Source organism: Eucyclogobius newberryi, unplaced genomic scaffold, assembly GCF_026437365.1.
Source record: "Eucyclogobius newberryi isolate DKJ021-1_F unplaced genomic scaffold, fEucNew1.0.hap1 SCAF_20, whole genome shotgun sequence".
Lineage (NCBI taxonomy): Eukaryota > Metazoa > Chordata > Actinopteri > Gobiiformes > Gobiidae > Eucyclogobius > Eucyclogobius newberryi.
The window spans coordinates 21,198,121-21,216,772 of record NW_027315835.1 but is presented as its reverse complement, the minus strand read 5'-3'; the positions used below and the strand labels follow the sequence as shown (position 1 = coordinate 21,216,772).

The 18,652-nt window shown below is 38.4% G+C and overlaps 1 protein-coding gene across 1 annotated transcript in view; it reads left to right on the top strand.

Annotated features, from left to right (window-relative positions):
- The window catches only part of snx29 (sorting nexin 29), a 195,350-nt gene that overhangs the window by 77,161 nt on the left and 99,537 nt on the right, over positions 1–18,652 (top strand). Inside the window, exon 15 of the mRNA XM_072456919.1 lies at positions 15,385–15,491. Coding sequence (XP_072313020.1) covers positions 15,385–15,491 — 107 coding nt within the window. The remainder of the gene's footprint in view (positions 1–15,384; positions 15,492–18,652) is intronic.

Genomic DNA, 18,652 nt, shown 5'->3' with positions numbered 1-18,652 from the left:
GCTGCAGTAAATTGTCGATATTCGAATTAAACGACACTGCGGCTGGCTGCACATAGCGCCTGGCATGTGTGCTGCCACCTTAACCATTCGACCACCGGGCAGCGCAAGATTTTTACCTTCTTAAAACGTGAACAACTGAACAAGTTCATTTTAAACCGTTTTGAGTTGTTCAAATGTATTATCAACGCATTTTGAGCATCCAAATTATAACCCTAACATCCAACCACAATGAGCTTATAAGCATTTTTTACAGCTTACAGAGGCTAGAGCAACGTAAACGTCACACGAAAGCTAACAAACATTAGCATGCTAACAGCGCACTTCCTGCTTTGCAATGAATAATACATTCTGTAATTCAAACAATTCTGTGATACAAACAACGGACAGCGGTCTCTTTTTCACCCTAAGAAGAGTTTCTTTTAGAATACAATAATCTGTACTGTACTTTTACTTTGTTTCATAAAAAAAGAATTCGGGACCCTTTAATCCATAGAGCTGCCAACACTTTAAAATCATGACGGAGGAGAAAGAGGTCACCCTGCATAACCTCAGCTGGTGGAGTGCTTTGAGACCTTGAGTCAAAGACAGAAACTTGGGCAAACTTTAGTTGTCATGGAGATATGATCTATTTTTCTGGAATGTTCCCCAGTATGGCATTAAACTTGACCGTCTCAAATATCCCCATGGAGACAAGCAGATGATGCTAAGATGCTAAGTTCGATCTATGGAGAGGCTCACAGTTGGAATGCATGTTTTTCTTAGAACAGTAAAAACGTGTAATTTAATGCAAAATATATACGTTTGTATACCTCCCCACCAGTAAAGAACCTTTAAAACGTTCATGATTATCAACCGTGCTTCTCTTCTCAGCAATTGCTATTCTATACAATTCTGAAATATCAAATGTATAAATCAGTTGGTCACAGTCCATTTAGTCTTCTTTTAGATTGTACATAAGTATGGTGAATATTAAAGAGTGGTCTCTCTCCGCTCTGGTCTGCAGATGGGAACATCAATAGTTAATGCTGGTTCAGCTGGTGCCCTCTCCCTGCAGGGCAAAGTGAGGAGCAGCCAAGCCCAACTCCAATTCTCTCTGTCTGCTCTTGTACTTCTCTGTAAGCCTCCCTCATATACAAACATCAATGGCACATACATACATACATACAGTACTATAGGGAATGACGCATTTACACTTTAGATTTGTATTGGCTTTCGAATCCTTGTGTTTTGCTCAAATGTTTCTCCCAAAGGAATACAATGAAACCCTGACCTGGAAGTTTATGGAGGTGAATGTTCTGGAGTCTAACTAAAGACGAACAATAGTATGAACCTGCCCTAAATAGAGAGGCCACAATATTGCATTTTAGTGTCAGTTATTGATAGAAGAAACACCACAAATTAGCAATTATACAAAAAAAAAATCGGGACAGCATAAGCAGCAGATTTTGATCCGGAATAGTTGAGTATGATTTGAGAGCTACATGCTAATGAGTGTACATGTTAATCTGTTTCGTCTGGGCTGAACCAAGTCTAAGTCAAACCCAAAACTGGTTCAAACCAAGCCTAAACCACAGTAAAACTTAGCTGATGCCCAGTAAAAAGGACCAGAATAAATTTTTAAAAAGGACCCAAAAACTGAGACGGCATTAAATCAGCTCAAAAGGATGAAACATTTCTTTTAATGATGTTTGAAGGAATTTTCATTATGACCTTCAGTGGTTTATTTGTAACAAACCCAAAAAATCAAATAATTGGAAAAGCTATTGTTCCAATTAACTTGGTTTTGTACTTTTTCTGGGATAAACTGCTGCATATTTTTATTTTAACTAGTGGTGCACCGATATTGAAATTTTGGACCAATGCCGATATTGTAAGAATGCTCTGGCCGGTAACCGATATTAGGCTGATATTTTGTAAATGGTTATTAAATTTTTTTTTTCTAAATATATTTATATCAAAGAAATATACTAGCTACAAACTAATTTGTATTCTAAAATAGCAATCAAATATATTTTAAAGTGTGTAGAGCCAGTTAGAACACATAATACTAAAAAGTAAAAAGTTTGATATGGTATATGTAGCACTACAACTAAAGTTATTTGCTGTAAACGTCTCTAAACTGTTTTCTGAGGAGGAAAATGGTCAAATAATGTCTGAAAAAAAACATTGCAAGTGAATAGAAGACAGAATAGAGACTGGAGTAAAGTTGACTGTTCTGTTAAAATATAGACTCAGTCCATGGAGCTGTTTCTTTCTTCCTGTTTTGAAGGGATGATATTACTCAATGACCTGAATATCAGCCGATACGATACTGGGCCGATATATCGATGCACCCCTAATTTTAGCCCTCACGTTGTGAATGTAACTCAGTTGTATAAGCCACATTTTCACATTTTGCAACTTTAAGTTAAACTTTTTTCAATGAACTGCAGCTCCCCCTCAAGCCTATGGGAAATTAATGTTATAAACGATCCACAGGAACCTAATTAACAACCTAGAAAATCTAAATTGGGGGAAAACAACCATGCTGATTATACAGATGTGACCTCCAATTAAATGTTTTACTCAGTTTCTTCAACTAGTCTAAGTCAGAAATATTTTTTTCCGGATTCCTTTCACACAATGTATATTAGACTAGACCTTTGACACGTTTGTCTTCATTATAATGCACTACTTTCACAGAACATTCATGTACAACGCTTGTACTCTTTGTCAGACTGGCAGCGGACTGGGTGTAAGTCTGTAGTATAAGCAGTGATCCATAGAATACATGACTGCTACACTTGTGCCTTCATGTTTCTTTCTGTTAGTTAGAAAATAAACCATTGGACTTTCTGGAGCTTGGTTCACTTTAATATATTCTGAACAAAGTAGCGTGATGCCTCGGCCGGTGTTGATAATCTGACCTGCTTAACCTTGCTCATTAGTGATCCTGGTAAATGGTCAGTTGTAAAAGCTCCATAGTCCTTTTGAACGGATGCACCGTGTGATTAAGGAGATGTTAGTGGCCAAGGTGCCCTTTAACGGCAGCATCTATTAGCACAATAACCAAAAAGCAATTAGATTGACTTTCTTCTAAAAGGCACTCAATTAGCACGGTGCTAAGAGAGAGGGAGCAGGGAGGGATGACGAAATGGCTAGTTTGTCAGAGGAAATGAGGTGCTTTGGCATGGCAGTCAGTCAGAACCTTTGCATGCACCGAGAGAAAACTGAATTTATATGACAACAAGATTTCTGAACCACATGTAAATGACAGACTCTGCGTGAGGGTGTAGTAAAAATGTATTGCTGTTGATGTTCTTTTGATTATGATTGAATTGTCCGTTTGCTGTAACCCGACCCAGGTAGGTAGGTAATTTTTTCTTTTTTTGAGTCGGCAAAATAGAGAAGAATTTGGCGTTTTTTTTTTACAAAATGCTGATATTTGTGTTTCAGTCGGCTAGTTTTATACCGGGTCGGTGGGGTTACGGCAAACAGACATTAGATTTTGCTCAGCCTTACTTCTTTACAGTTTGTCTTTTGGTTTTTGCCTGTGAATTTCTTCTGGACCATAATTGACGTAATGTTAATAAACGTAGCAGAATCAAATGAAACAGTAACTCACACAGATATCCTTGTAGATTTGCCAATGCAAGGAACAGCAACTTCAAACATGAAATAAACAAAAAACAGCATAGCACACTCAGGTGACAGGTGGCCAAACTTTAAATTTCTGGTTGTTTTGGCCTTCGTCAAATTAGTTTCTTCCTTTTTGGAACAACATAAAGTAAAGAAGGAAATGCCACAAATGGAATCAGGTGCCAAATGTCCAAAACTTTATATTTCTGATTGTGCTATGCAGTTTCTTTTTTCGGTTTGAAGAAACCCAGCTGATATACTATCTCCTCCCTGCATCCTGCAAGAAATCCTTAGTTTATTTGTACCTGTTGTCGTTGATTAGCACATGGTATTTGCTTTTATTTGTATGAAGCTTTGTAGTTGGGTTTGAAGTTACAAGGCTGTGAGCCCAAAGTCAGGACTGGCAGCCCTGTCCGCATTCTTCTAACAAAGATTAAACCTCACTAAGGCAGAAACTGATTTTATTTTTTCATAACACAGGCTTTGATTTTTTCTTATTGAAGTAGCAAAACTGGATAGTGGCAATAATATCTTGAGAGTTCATACCACCTTGAGAATTCTCGCTCTCGTCTGATCTTGGAAGCTAAGCAGGGTTGCGCCTGGCTAGCACTGGATGGGGTGCTCATCCACCAACCAGACACTGCACAGATCAGTGTGTTCTCTCCTTAAGTCCTTAGTGAAGACACCGTCCCCACTTGCCTCCAGTGTCCATGTATGAATGAGAATGTATTAGTGAGAGCGAATACGGGACAACCAAATCAACTCAAACCGCTAATGCCAAATTACTAAGCATAGTCTGAGTGGATGTTTCTTTTAGAATGTTCACCTAATAAAATTTGCTTTTCTATTTCGTCAAATTAACTATCCATTGAGTGACACTGGATAGTGCAGTAATCCGAGGAAGCCTTACTTTTTTCTTTTTCTTTTTTTACCTCTAAAGCAAAGATGGCTAACTTGCTGGACAAATGCCGACAAATCTATGAAACTAGCAACTTTTTTTGTAATAACTTCATAGTCATACTTAGTCATACTTAAAGGTACCATACTGTGACCATGAAGACAAGCAGAAAGGTAACCGTACATACTGCATTGCACCTTTTACATCTCATTAGCACTTTTCTATGCTCACTGTTTACTTCTACAGTGCACTACCTGTTTCTCCTGATTATTTCACTGCAAATAGAGGCTTATAATCTGGCTGAATATACAAAACCCGGAAGCCATGTCTATCGAGGCTAGCACGTCAATGAAAAAGTGTTATTTTGTACAATTATTTATGCTTCTTAGCAGGAACCATATACCACAGCCTCTGCAATTTACCGTAGTTCTATAGAAACCCAGCTTGACTAAGGTTCCATGCTGATAATCGTTATGATTATTGTAAATGGCTTGTCCTATTTATATGTAGAACTTGCTGAATGTATGCATTTATAAATGCTCAACATATATCAGTTATTTGCAGTACAAAAAATGTATCTTCTCATACACTTGTAAACACATTAAACCTGGGACTTAACCCAGACTTAACCAGTAATAAACCAAGACTAGAACCGGACCAAACCAAGCCAACATAAGGACTTAAAGGACTTGTCATTCTCAAACATTTGTTTTAATTTTATTTTTTTCACACCATCAATATTGAGCCCAAACATTTGTATTTATTTATTTCTGTACAATCGGAACGCATCATGAGCACTGCATTTGGACCGCAATAAATTTAAAATAAAACTAGTTCTGTTTTTCTATGTTTTCAAGTTGCTAAAACATAGGTATACCCTAAATGATGACAGAACTAGCAAAATATACCAACTCCAGCCACAAGGAGTCAGAAATGTTTCATTGCGCTTTTGATTCTGACAAGTTTGAAACATTTGTGCTGGTTCCATGCCTTAATAACTGGGATGAAAGGGCATTTGGTTTCTATTTTTAAATGCAAATTACCCCATTGAATAGAAATTAACACTTTTCTCTAACATGACGTATTTGACCTTCAGCCATTGTCCCTATTCACGCCAACTCTGTGCTGCTAAAACCACGCAATCCAAATAATTGCGTTGTGCTTTCCTATTTGATACAGTAATTTGAGTAATTTTTCCGAGCTGTCGAGACCAAACGTCATGAAAGAATGGGAAAGTCATGCATGCGTATGTTTATGAGCGGCTGTAGACAATGCTATTTCATGCACAGCTTCACATTATTACCTCCACAATGGGAGCGGTTTCATGAGTGACGTCGGGACTTGTTCCAACTAAATTACTGTTGAATGGGATGTGCGTTACATTGGTTTGTGGAATGAATATGTCTGAGATTGGTCGATTTCCAATCTAATTTAAAAGGGTTGTAATTCAATTGTTTTGTACATTTTAGGTGTATTCCCCCCTATTTGCCACAGCATTGAAATAATGAACTAAGCATCATATAAATGTATATCTATATTTTATATTAGTGTCCAATGGAGTAAATCTTTCTAGTCAAAGAAATGGAGTCTTGTCTCAAACCCTCCATTGTATCATATGTTGTAAAAATGAGTTGTAAAAATCTACATACGCCTGCCTTTTATTAGCTGGTTCCACTCCATATGTTTGCTTTTCATTTGGAGACTAGCTTTAGCCTCAAAACATGACTAAATATGAAAAAACAGAGCTGTTTTGGCGACTGACAGCCACTCGACTGCATGCGAGTTACATCAAAGCCTTGTTAGAAAATGTGTTATTTTTCAACGTGGGTTACTAAATGGAGGTGTAGGTCATTCATGTTATTACGATTTTGACATTTTTGGGGCACTACAGACATTCGCCTGCATTCTAAACCTAAAGGCTGGTACCGTTCTATACATTGGCTATTATTGTTTTTTTAATATTTTTTTTAAATAATTAGTTTGGAAAGGAAATGTTCACTACAGAACTTAATGTTATAGCTGCGAAGAATCCCAGGTCAGTGTCATTACTTTTGATTGATTTTTTACCATTACAAATCTGTGGATAACTCATTGATACCAGCATATAGTTTAAGTCCATTAACTTATTATTAAAGGGTCTATCATGCATTTCTTTCTACTTTATAGAACTAGGTATGTTTTTGGTTCAATTTGAACACTGTCTCAACGGAAATATTCCGTTGAGACAGTGTTCAAATGAAACAAAAAACACAACTCAAGATACTTCAATCCTTCTTTTTATTTAAAATGTATGAATTTTTGGTATATGTTGATGATGTTTTTTGTCACAAATCTGGCTTGGGGATAAAAAACCTGAAAGAAACAAAGATATTAAGCCGGTACTGAAGCTTGTCTGTGCTAAACTATGTCAAACGAGGCAGTGTTGTGTTATAAGTCAAGCTAACCACAACCGTCAAGATGACCACAAGGAGGTATCACACACCCAATGAAATAGATAATTATTCAAGGACACTCACTCAGGATGAATTCTACGGATGTGAGCGTGATAAATCAAGGCAAAAGTCTGTGTTTTGTGCATGTTTAGTTTTTACAAAAGAATGCTTTAATCCTATTTCAGCTCATGTTCAGTTTGTGTGCATTCTCAATTACATGCCAGAAATGCTGCTATTAATATTCATCAAACCAGTGTTTTTCATAATCCCTGTATTGATTGGCTTCTGAAATGAAAGTCTTAGACATCACTTGAAATGCAGTACGCGATATTCAAAAGCTGATAAATAAAATTAGAACACAAATCCGTAATGTCAATATGTTTTTAAATTGTATTATTGTTTATTGCATTATTGCGTACTGTTAATATTATTAGAGGTGTTGGTTCAATATGTCTACAACTATTTTTAAAACCATAGACTTTTACTGTACTGCAAACATTTGAACGTTATGGTTTTTATTGAAAATACCCACAATTTCTTTTTTAAGACTTTCTGTTTTACAATATTTCCCATTTCTACACCAGTGGGCATTGAAAATGTAATTATTATCAAAAAGTTTAAGTACTTTATTTTTTATGACCAGGCGGTTTTGAGTTTATGTGATGGTAAACAAAAATTTATAGATGCATTGTATAGATGCATAACTAGAAAAAAAATTACAAATTGATTCAGTTTTTAATGACCAAGTTCTGAGTTCACAACGTTTCATTATTTTAAAATGTCTCAAAAATCTATTGGAAATACTTTTTTACTAAGAAATACATTTTTGAATTGATACTGCAATACTTAAAGGCGCAATGGACGATTTTTCGGCGATTTGAGAACGCAGGTGGAAGTGTGCATGCGTACTCCCCCGTGTGGACTGATACAACACACACGTGCGTTTGTTTATTAGCGCGACGGATCGCATCTCTCGTCTCCCGTAGATTTCCGTCCACTTCTGAGTCAGCTCGAACTGTCTTTCTCCGTCTTCATTTTGCCCCGTACACTGAGGGAACTATATTATGATAGATCCATGCGCTTAGACACGCGGAAATAAGACTCAGATTTGTGCCAAAAAAATCGTCCGTTGAATTACGTTTTTACATTTGTAGCTGTACTGAAACTTTCTTATTGCTCATGTACCATGTCATTTTACGTAAAAGAGCAAGACAGTGAAACATCTGCGTCAAGCCAAATGTGCTCCTTCCTAAATAAACAGCGAGGAGTTTGTTTTCTCATTTGCTAAACTTGGATATTTCAAGTTAGTTGAACAAAAACAATCGAACGCTTCTGTTTGAATGTGGAGGTCAATGCACTCAACATTGTCTAAACAGCGGCCCTGTGTGATTAGATCAGCCTCTGTCTGAATACACAGGCTGATTATGAGCTGTGCACACACCATCACATTATTCATCTGACCTCACTATGACCTCCTGTCATCAGGATAATCGCAACCTGAAATCAGGCTTTTAGATAGGATTTAAAAACACCCCGTCCAAATAATTTGGTCCAGGGGGGCCGACTAGGCGGAAAAACGAGTCGCTTCGGCATTCTCTGGACCACGGCTCGGCAGTAACATCTCTATGGAGAACAGTATACATCTCCACTAAGCGATATAGTTCAACAAATAACACAATAGCCCATCACAAACTTTTCAACCTGAATATTGCATAGGGCCCACCGATAATGATTGGCACTCTATTCAAACAGATATGCAATGTTTCCTTTTAGATTTACGTTTGTATTACTGATCTCACATTACTGGTCTAATATATATATAATATATATATATATATATATATATATATATATATATATATATATATATATATATATATATATATATATATATATATATATATATATATATATAAATATGTTTCAATCTACATAGCTTTGATGCTACACTGCTACTTGTTATGCTAATGACCATGTGCTGTCAATCACACATCAGACACCTTGTATGCTAACGTTAATTGGACTTGTTATTTTGTCATATTGAAATAAAAATAAAATAAAAGGAACCCATCTGAAATACTATAAATCTGTTAAATGCTTTACTTCATTCTTTTGTATGGACAGTACATTTTGTTTGCTGCTGTAGCTAGCCTCCATGCTAATAGGACATACCACCCTGCTATGATACAGTTCTGTCTTTTCAAACAGCCTGTTATCTGATGTGAATATGAGGGAGTCACTAAATGAACTATGGTTGATTAGAGAATGGAAGAAGATTGTCTGATTAGCCCTCATTAATGTATCTTCCGGCCGCCTGTTCCAGCCTATACCAGAAACCTATAGATGCATGTGATTGTGTGAGGACATACAGTGCGCTATTTTATTGAGTTGTTCTGCACACAATCATTGCTATGCATGGCTTAAAGACTGTCTGCTTAGATAGATTACAGTAAATGAGTTGGACAAGATGGGTTATAATGGCAGTTAAGCTAATGTGCTAAAGGTTTTTAACATTTTCAGAATCAAGTCTAGTAGTTGTTGGACTGTTTGCAAAATACCTAAAAAATAAATGGTCAAAAATGGTTTTAGGAACTGAATGGATAAACAATTTTGTACTGCTAGCTTAGCATTAGCTTCTGTCATGAGTAGTCTGTGGCTGTAACATTTTTTGGATCGGTCCTAAACATGTGTTTTAACCAACTTTTACAACATAATTAACAGTATATAAGTGTATATTAGTAGTGTGATTTTAGAAAAAGTTCCAAATTGAGGGTTAACTCGTGAGCCTCACGAGTAAGAACGAGGAGAACAAGACCTTATGAGCCAAAGTATCAAAAAGTATTGGCCAGCTATCGTCAATACATTTATATAAAAGCGTTTAATATTGCTCAATAATTGTTTGAAGAACTATTTTGAAGTTGGATATAGTACTGTGCATGTGCAATTATCACTTCTTCTGCAGATGGTGCAGAAGCAAAGGAAAGGGATATTATTATTATTTTTATTTCATTATTTACCTTTGTCAAATTAGAAAGAGTATGGATTTACGCAAAATGCAATGCTTCCCCCCCCTTTAATATAGCTTACAAGTGAACGTGTCTACTAAAGCAACTCCACGGCTCACTGAAATGTCAACATGCTGTTGATTTCAAGATGTATAGTTACAAAATGGTGCAAAGGTTGAAAAAATGAGATGGAAACAGAAGCCTAACGTTGACACATCAAATCAATAAACAGCTGCAGTTCAACAAGCAGCCGTGCATGTTTTTAAATGTGACCCAGATTAAAGGGATCGGGTGTGAAATAACGAGTGGAAAAACAAAGCAAGAGGCAGCGATCCTGGAAGGATATGCGATACAATATTCATACCGTTTAGAGCCGTTAGGAGCTCCTCTACATTTAAATGTTTCCAGAGGATGCTAATGCTAATGCTGATTTAGTCATTTACAGTACTAATATAAAGGCTAGTTTTGTTTGACCGTGAAATAATAAAACAATGATAAATACATTTTATGGAAGATTTGTTTAATCAAATTTGTAATTATAAATACTGGCAAATGTTTTCAAATACTGTACATATTTTTAAACTGACATTGATGGTTATTGCTCATGATTCTACCCACCGGTTCCCATTACACTATATTCATTTTGAATCATCCATCTTCTTCTGCGTGTCCGGGGCCAGGTCTTAGGGCAGCAGTCTATACAGGGACTCCCAGACTTCCCCCTCTCTAGACGCTTCCTCCAGCTCCTCCGGGGGGATGCCGAGAGACATAGTCCCTCCAGCGTGTCCTGGGTCTTCCCGGGGCCTCTTTCTGGTGGGACATGCCCGGAACACCTCCCCAGGGAGGCGCCCAGGAGGCATCCGGAACAGATGCCCGAGCCACCTCAGCTGGCTCCTCTCGACACGGAGGAGCAGCGGCTTTACTCATTGCTCCTCCCCAGCCACCCTGCAGAGCAAACTCATTTTGACCGCTTGTATCTGCGATCTTGTCCTTTCGGTCATTACCTAAAGCTCATGACCATAGGAAATAGGTTTTAGGTACCATAGGCAAAATTTTACTCAGAAAATCTCATTTCAATTACGGAATTAATATGTTATCAGTCAACAATGCCTTATTTATTATGTTTCAATCAAGCAATACATAAATCACACTACATTCTTATTTTATATTATTTCCTTACATATACCAGTTTAGTTTGTGAATTGATTCATATTTGCAATTGGTTCCTGTCCTAATGTGTTTGGACATTATTGTACTGAGTGTTGTTAAAATGAGCTGTGTTCCTGTGGACCCTCTCACGTCGAAGTCATTAGTTACTGAACAAAAAATACACTTGGGGAACACATTGATAAAGCACACACTGACCATTTCAGCATGTCACGCTTTGTTCAACAGGCCACAATGTAGAAACATTGGAAAAGCTTGTTTATGTCTTCTGGTATTGTTTATAGCAAAGTATTGTATTGTAGAAAGTCTAATTTATTTGAAATATTTGCTTCCCTAAACCCTACATGGCGGTGTCATTGTCAGGTATGGTGTTGGTTTTGTTGAATAACCCACATATTAAGTATGCCTTCCTCCTCAGAAGTCAAAATATCTCACCATGTGGTCATCCATGAAGCTCCTCTGTGCTTTTAAAGTTCATTGAGGTTCAGAAGATTAATTTTGATCAAATTTAGAAGTTAGATGAATTATGCACATAATATGTTTGATCTTAATGCGAGTGCCCTGCCTCGATGAACAGGAAACATCTGATGCTAACTTGCCTAACATACTGGATTTTCATTGCTCAAAATCACAAGATCAAGTCAGCGTTGATACATATTAAAAAATACATATTTTCAGTTTATATCCGTTTTTTTCTGCATTCTCTCTTAGTCAGTCGTCTCACTCAAAAGCATACGGAAGCCAAAGCAAGCCATGTACGTAGCTTATTTAGATCTCTTAAATGGGCCGGTATGTTTCACTTAAGACAATGGAAGCGCTTTTGGACCGTCCCCATCAGCTCGGAAGCAAACCAGTGGAAACATGCCTTTGCACAATCTGATGAAGTCTTCTGCCGTTTTGGATAGACAAATTGTTACAATGGAGATCTTTTTCTGTTTTTCATAGTTTTTTAAAGTCCCAGAACAGAACAACAGAACAGATTAGCCCACGGCTAATCCGATGTTTTTACTACATAGGTTTCATGTATATTCATTAACATGCACTGTCCCTACCAAATAAATATAAATTTAATTTAAATGAACAAAACATGACCAGGCTTAAAATAAAATATATCAAAATGGCATCGCTTAATAAATTCGAAATATATAAAATGAAATCATGGCATGTCCAACATAAATGTCCCATAGTTTGTTGACCATAGTTTGTTAAATTTGTCCAAATGTCATTTCTTGAATTATTATGTCCTCTATTATGCCAGTCCGGTCCTGGATTTTCTTTGCTGGGTTCCAGAGGCATCCACATACAGCGTCCATGTCAAGGCCTCTGAGGCCCAAATACATAGTTCCACAGTTTAGCGAGATGATGACGACAAAAACTGACTGCATTGGGAGATGCTTTTCAAGTTGACGTACACACAAAACCGGTGGTGTTGTCCAAAAGTTATTTAAGGTCTCACTAAGTATCATTACCCACTCCTATTGAACTATCAACCTTCAAGTTTGCTTTGTTAAGATTGTATTATAAGTTTTAACCATAATTTAGTCTCTATGGTTGCCTTTCCCTCTTCTATCCCTCGCTATGTTCCATTATTAAGGCCCTAACAGTTTGACAGATGCAGAATTCAAAAGAAAAAAAAAACCTATTTAGTGGAGGCAAATTGGTCGCACAGGATCCACCGTCAGCAATCTTCCCCAGTCATTGTTCCTCTTTCATTTACAATTCTGTCTATATTTCAAGGGCTTTGTGTATATGGAGTGTGTTGATATGTTGAAGTACTTTTCATTTGCTGGCTGACTGGGGTACACTACAGTGCTATTGGTGGGATGAGATAAGGCGGGGGATTTCCAGAGCTGCGTAACACGTTTCTATCAGGCCTCTGCGTGGACGAGATTGGGGATAGGAGGAGAAATAGTGTGTCTCGCTGGTTGTATTCAAGGAAGAGTGTTTTGTGTTAATTTTGGAGGGCGGTTAATGTTTGGAGTTTCATGTTTGAAGCTAAAGTGATTTCATCAAATAGACTGAAAACATTGGTGTTTGGGCTCTAACTTTTTGGGGGCTTGAATAATGTCACCCATTATATTCAGCAACATGTTTTTTCTGATTATATTTAGTTTAAAATCGAACATTTTCCAATTTGACAGCAGAAATGCTCAAAATGAATCTGGTGATGATTTATGGACTTAAAAGAGCACAAAAAAAGAGAGTTTTACCTCCAAGTTTGAAAAAAATTTGAGAAATTTTGAGTGCCCTAGTTTTTCACCTGCGGGACATTCGCACTAAAAATGGTGTGATCCGCCCTAAATTGTGCCCTCTGTAGGGAATAGTGCGGACATTCGGACGAGTGTTTTCTGAGGCTTAAGGGGCATTCAGACCGCCGCTTCAAAGCGTCCAGTTTACATTCAAGGTTTAAGTGGACGTGCATCTTGGGCGTCCAGGGTTTTTACCATGCAAACCCTGCGTTCTGAGCGTTGGACGCGCTTTTAATAGCTTATTGACTCAACATACTCAACACAAAACAAGTCTGTTTTAATATCTCCTTTTTTTCTTGTTCATTTAGCAAAGTTCCTCCCTGAAGCTTTAATATCACAGTGGAAAACCTTGCATTCATCATTTTTTATCTTCACTTCCATGTGCTCCCTTTTTTTCCTCTTTTATTTGAATTATTGTTTTTTTCTCTCTCACACTAGAGGTGATAGAGCAGCGAAAATTTGCTTTAGCTGAGGTGAAAAATGCCTGCCGCCCTCACACAAGCTCCCCAAACCTGATTAGCCCGTGTTTATGTGCTAGCGAGCGCCACTGTAATGATTTGAACCAGTTACACACATCGTACTGCAAAAAGACAATAAGCTTCATCTGAAAGAAAGTGCGGTAAAAGAAGTGAGCAAGGGAGTAGTAGTTTGTTATCGGAGAAGCAATACTGTTCTGCCTTTACTTTCTCAACTTTTATGATGCGGATAATGAATGCGTGCGAGAGGGCTGAATGAACTTCTAATAGCCTGGCGAGATGGTTTTAAGTTTTGCACACACTAGAAAGTTTGGCCTCTGTCAATACCTTTTTTGTTGGACTAATAGAACAGAAAGAGGTGCAGTTTTTAAATTTTAATCAAAGCAAATCATGCAGTTATTACTTTCGATTTTTGTATGGTATTTTATCTGTTGATGTTCCAGACAAATTAAATTTGACTTGAACTATGTGTTCTTGGATAGGCTGCTTGTATGAACATTTTATAATGAAATTGAAATACAAAAGCGTTCTCGTTTTAGTTTTTAATTAGGGCTGCACACACATTTAATTGAGATGTCCAATTGTTGAGCTTACCTTAATATTATGTCACACTTTTTTCCCCATTTGAAAAGTTTGTGTTTAAAGAACGTATACATTTTAAATGGATTCAAATGATTTTCCTTGACTCAACATAAAATAATTTTAAAAGATGGGAAAAGGTTCCATAATATACTTAGATATTCTTAACAATAAGTAGTTTAGCGAGTGTTTTTTCTCCGTTATTTTTGCAGTGAACGTTCTATTACCTAATCATAATCAATTAACATCTTTTGGATTTGGTACAATCTTAATTTTAATCCAATCCAATATTTTATTTCAGTAAATGTTTAATTGTTTAGACATGAAATTATTTGTAAAACATGCACATTATATATAAAACTACAAGATGTTCTGGAAAAACATGCGAGGACAAATAGGCTGTACATTTTTTGTTTTACTGCTTTGGTGTACACTTAAATGTATGCATTTTTAAAGTCCTTCATTAGAATGTACGGACCATTAAATAATATTGTGGATATTCTTTTGTCTACCCTCACACTTCTCAAGCAGTTATAACCCAGCCAGAATGAAAAAGTGTATATTTTTCACTTTCAAAATCCCATATTGTGCAGTTTACATGTTTAACTTTTTATATATTTTCCCATGTGCTGCTCTTGCATGTTCTGAAACGCCTGACTCCACTGCACCTCTTTGTTTTATAAATTGAATAAAATGGGGGATTTATAGCCTGCGCTTGGCTGGTAATGTGTAAATTATATAGATGTGTGCTTCTTCTCGCAAATTCTTCTCTCAGAGCGAAAACAAAAGCATCAACTCGCTGCAGGTGTCAAAACGCGCTGCCGACGACTCCACTAGTGAATAATTAACAGGAACCCACGGCCATTATAATTGGGTGTCACATTGCAGACGTTTTTTTTCTTCTTCAGTATTGTATATGTGTGTATAATTATTGTGTCTGTTCTTTTTCTGCACCCACAGCGCTGTCAGTGTTGCGGTCCAGTGAAGAGGTGGCACCCACTCCACAGAACAAGTTCATAGGGGACATTGAGGAGCTCGCGGCGAGCTATGAACGCAAACTTATCGAGGTGAGGGATTGCAATGAAGGCGTTTTAAAGTATTTGTTTATTTTCTTGTATTATAAAGGATATCTTATATTATAAAACCATCTGCTTATCCGTACTGCTGATGTATTTCAATATACCATAGTGACATTTTTTGTCTCATGAAAGGATATATTGGGGAGCCTTAAACTCATATATTCAATCAATCCAATAACTTTATTTAAGTGACAATTGAAGCACATTGAGTAATCTTGCTGCAGTAGTTAACAGGTGGACAGGTCAGGAAAGGATCAGCAGGTCCTGGAGGATCTTGGTGCCTTCTCCTCACAATTTGCTGCTCACGGATGGAGACCATGAAGAAGTTCAGCTTCCTTAAGCAATACTTTATGTGTTGACATTTTTAATAATCTCACGTTTGAAGCTCTTTTCAGCTGATGATCCAAAACTGTTTCCAGGTACTTGTACTTCCATAGGGTCGCCATGGGAAGTTGTTGCGTTGTCTTCAGCCAGCATTGTTTGCATCACAGTCACAAAAAAAGGGCCTACGTATAAAATGTTAATCTTAATTATCTTTTAAGTTTTTTGTATCCTCATCAGAAACATCTGGAGTGTTTAATTTTAGTTCACTCTAATTTGGTATATGTCTGCCCTTTGTAATTTATGAAGCGCCACCCTGTTTTTAATGACCCTAAGGCCTAAATAGGCATGAATATGACATGCATGTAAGGCAATATATTATAACTATTATAGTGTCCAAAGTGGCTTTACCCCCTCCCCCAAAGTTAAACAAACACATTACAATTTTGCGCTCGTCAGTGATACTTATAATTTATTTTAAAATGTTTAAACTAAACATATTTATGTCCATTCTTGGCCTTTAAAACTATGTATGAACTCTTTTGAATTTTATCTTTTAGCTTATCTTTTAGTTTAAAGGCCAGACATTGGGTTAATTTGCTTCCAGATCACAGAAAATTGTGACTTTCTAACGGTCAAACTTTGGCACCTCAATAATTGATTTAATTTACAGCAGCCAGATATCCTCTTTTCTGATCCCTTGTGCCATTTGACAAAATGTACATTGTCGTTTATCATGTTTGCCGTTCCTCAGCCTCTTGAGGACTATTTGAGGCCGAATCGAACATCTTCACAAAGCTACTTGTACTCGCCGTAGCTGCATTGATTCAAATCACAGTATATGTCCAATAGCCAGACTCTCTGCTTTTGACAAATATTGATCTTGGTGCATACACAGGCTGGTTCATAATTGGAGATTGCGTGAGCTGTTTCCAAATAATAGACACATTCAACGAGATGGATGAAAACAACATCAGATTTTGAAGATGGTAACAGAAGTTGTTTTGTAATTATTATTTACAACACTTTCTACTGCTCAAAGATTAAGGCTCATATTTTGCCTCTGGTTTTAGCGTTAACTTGGGCACTATGGAGCTCGTCTCCTAACACATTATGTTGACAACGCAAACGATGACAACGCAGACTGTGGAATTCTAAAGAAGAGGTGTTATCATGCCGAAATATGAGGTGCAGTGATCCAAATTGAGGGCGTGGTCAGGTGCATTCTGGGAATGGCCATAATGGTAACTAATAAACTTCAAAACAAGTGCAGTGAAGTCGTTTTACTATCCCCACATGGACGAGATAATCATAATAAAACAACCTTCATGGGCACAATGGAAACCTAAAGCTCCAACGTTGGACCCCTGTTACTGTGCGGGCGGGGCCAGAATGGACCGTACAGACCATGTGCTCAGCTCAGAGAGGAACGTCAGTTTGGGGAAACTGGATAAATCCCCACCGTCACCATCACATTCACCCAACACACTTGTCCCAGTCTGCGCAAAACTGGCACATACTGATAGCACAACACAGCCTCTGTGTGGAGAGGCTTCTCATCAACTACAAGTCTAAAACCCCCACGCTGCAGACGACCGAAAAAACTGACCCCTGTCTACACAGACATTACCTCCCTGGAGTCGTGCCGTGTCCCAGCCTTCTTCAAATCGCCCATCATCGTGCCTGTCCCCAAGAAGCCCCGGATCACTAGACTTAATGACTACAGAACTGTGGCGCTGACATCTGTAGTCATGAAGTCATTTGAGCGCCTGGTCTTGCCCCACCTCAAGTCCTTCACCTCCCCCCTGCTTAACCCCTTGCAGTTCACCTACAGAGCCAACATGTCTGTAGACAACGCCATCAACCTGGCAACCCACTTCATCCTGCAGCATCTGGACTCCCCGGGAACCAATGCCAGGATCCTGGTTGTGGACTTCAGCTCTGCATTCAACACCATCCTCCCTGCTCTGCTCCAGGACAAGCTCCCACAGCTTATTGTGCCTGACTCCACCTGCAGGAGGATCACTGACTCCCTGACGGATCGGAGGCAGTGGCTGGGGAAGAATGTCTAGGGCACATGGACTATCAGCACAGAAGTTCCACAGGGCTATGTACTTTCTCCTCTTCTCCCTGAACACAAACTGCTGCACCTCCAGCCATGGCTCTGTAAAAATGATACATTTTGCGGAGAACTCCACCCTCATCGGGCTCATCTTAGACGGGGACGAGTCTGTCTACAGGAGGGAGGTGGACCGGCTGCTGTCCTGGTGCCGTGGTAACAACATGAAGCTCAACGCCCAGAAGACAGTGGAGATGATCATGGACAGGAAAGTCACAGCCCCTCAGCCCTCCCTCAACTTGACAGACTCCCCCATCACCACCATGGAATCCCTCCGCTTCCTCAGCACCACCATCACACAGGACCTCAAGTGGGAGCCCACTATCAGCTCCCTCATCAAGAAGACCCAGCAGCATGTACTTCTTGCGGCAGCTGAGGAAAGCAAAGTTGCCAGTGCAGATTATGGTGCAGTTCTACACGGTCATCATTGAGTCCATCCTCACCTCCTCCATCACCGTGTGGTACGCTGGAGCCACAGCCAGGGACAAACAGAGACTACAACGCATTGTGCGCTCTGCTGAGAAAGATATTGGCTGCAGACTTCCATCTCCGCAGGACCTGTATGTCTCCAGGACTCTGGGATGAGCAGGTCAGATCACTGCTGACCCTTCTCATCCTGGACACGGACTATTTGAGCCACTCCCCTCAGGCAGGAGGCTACTGTCCATCCGGACCAGAACCTCCCGCCACAAGAACAGTTTCTTTCCCT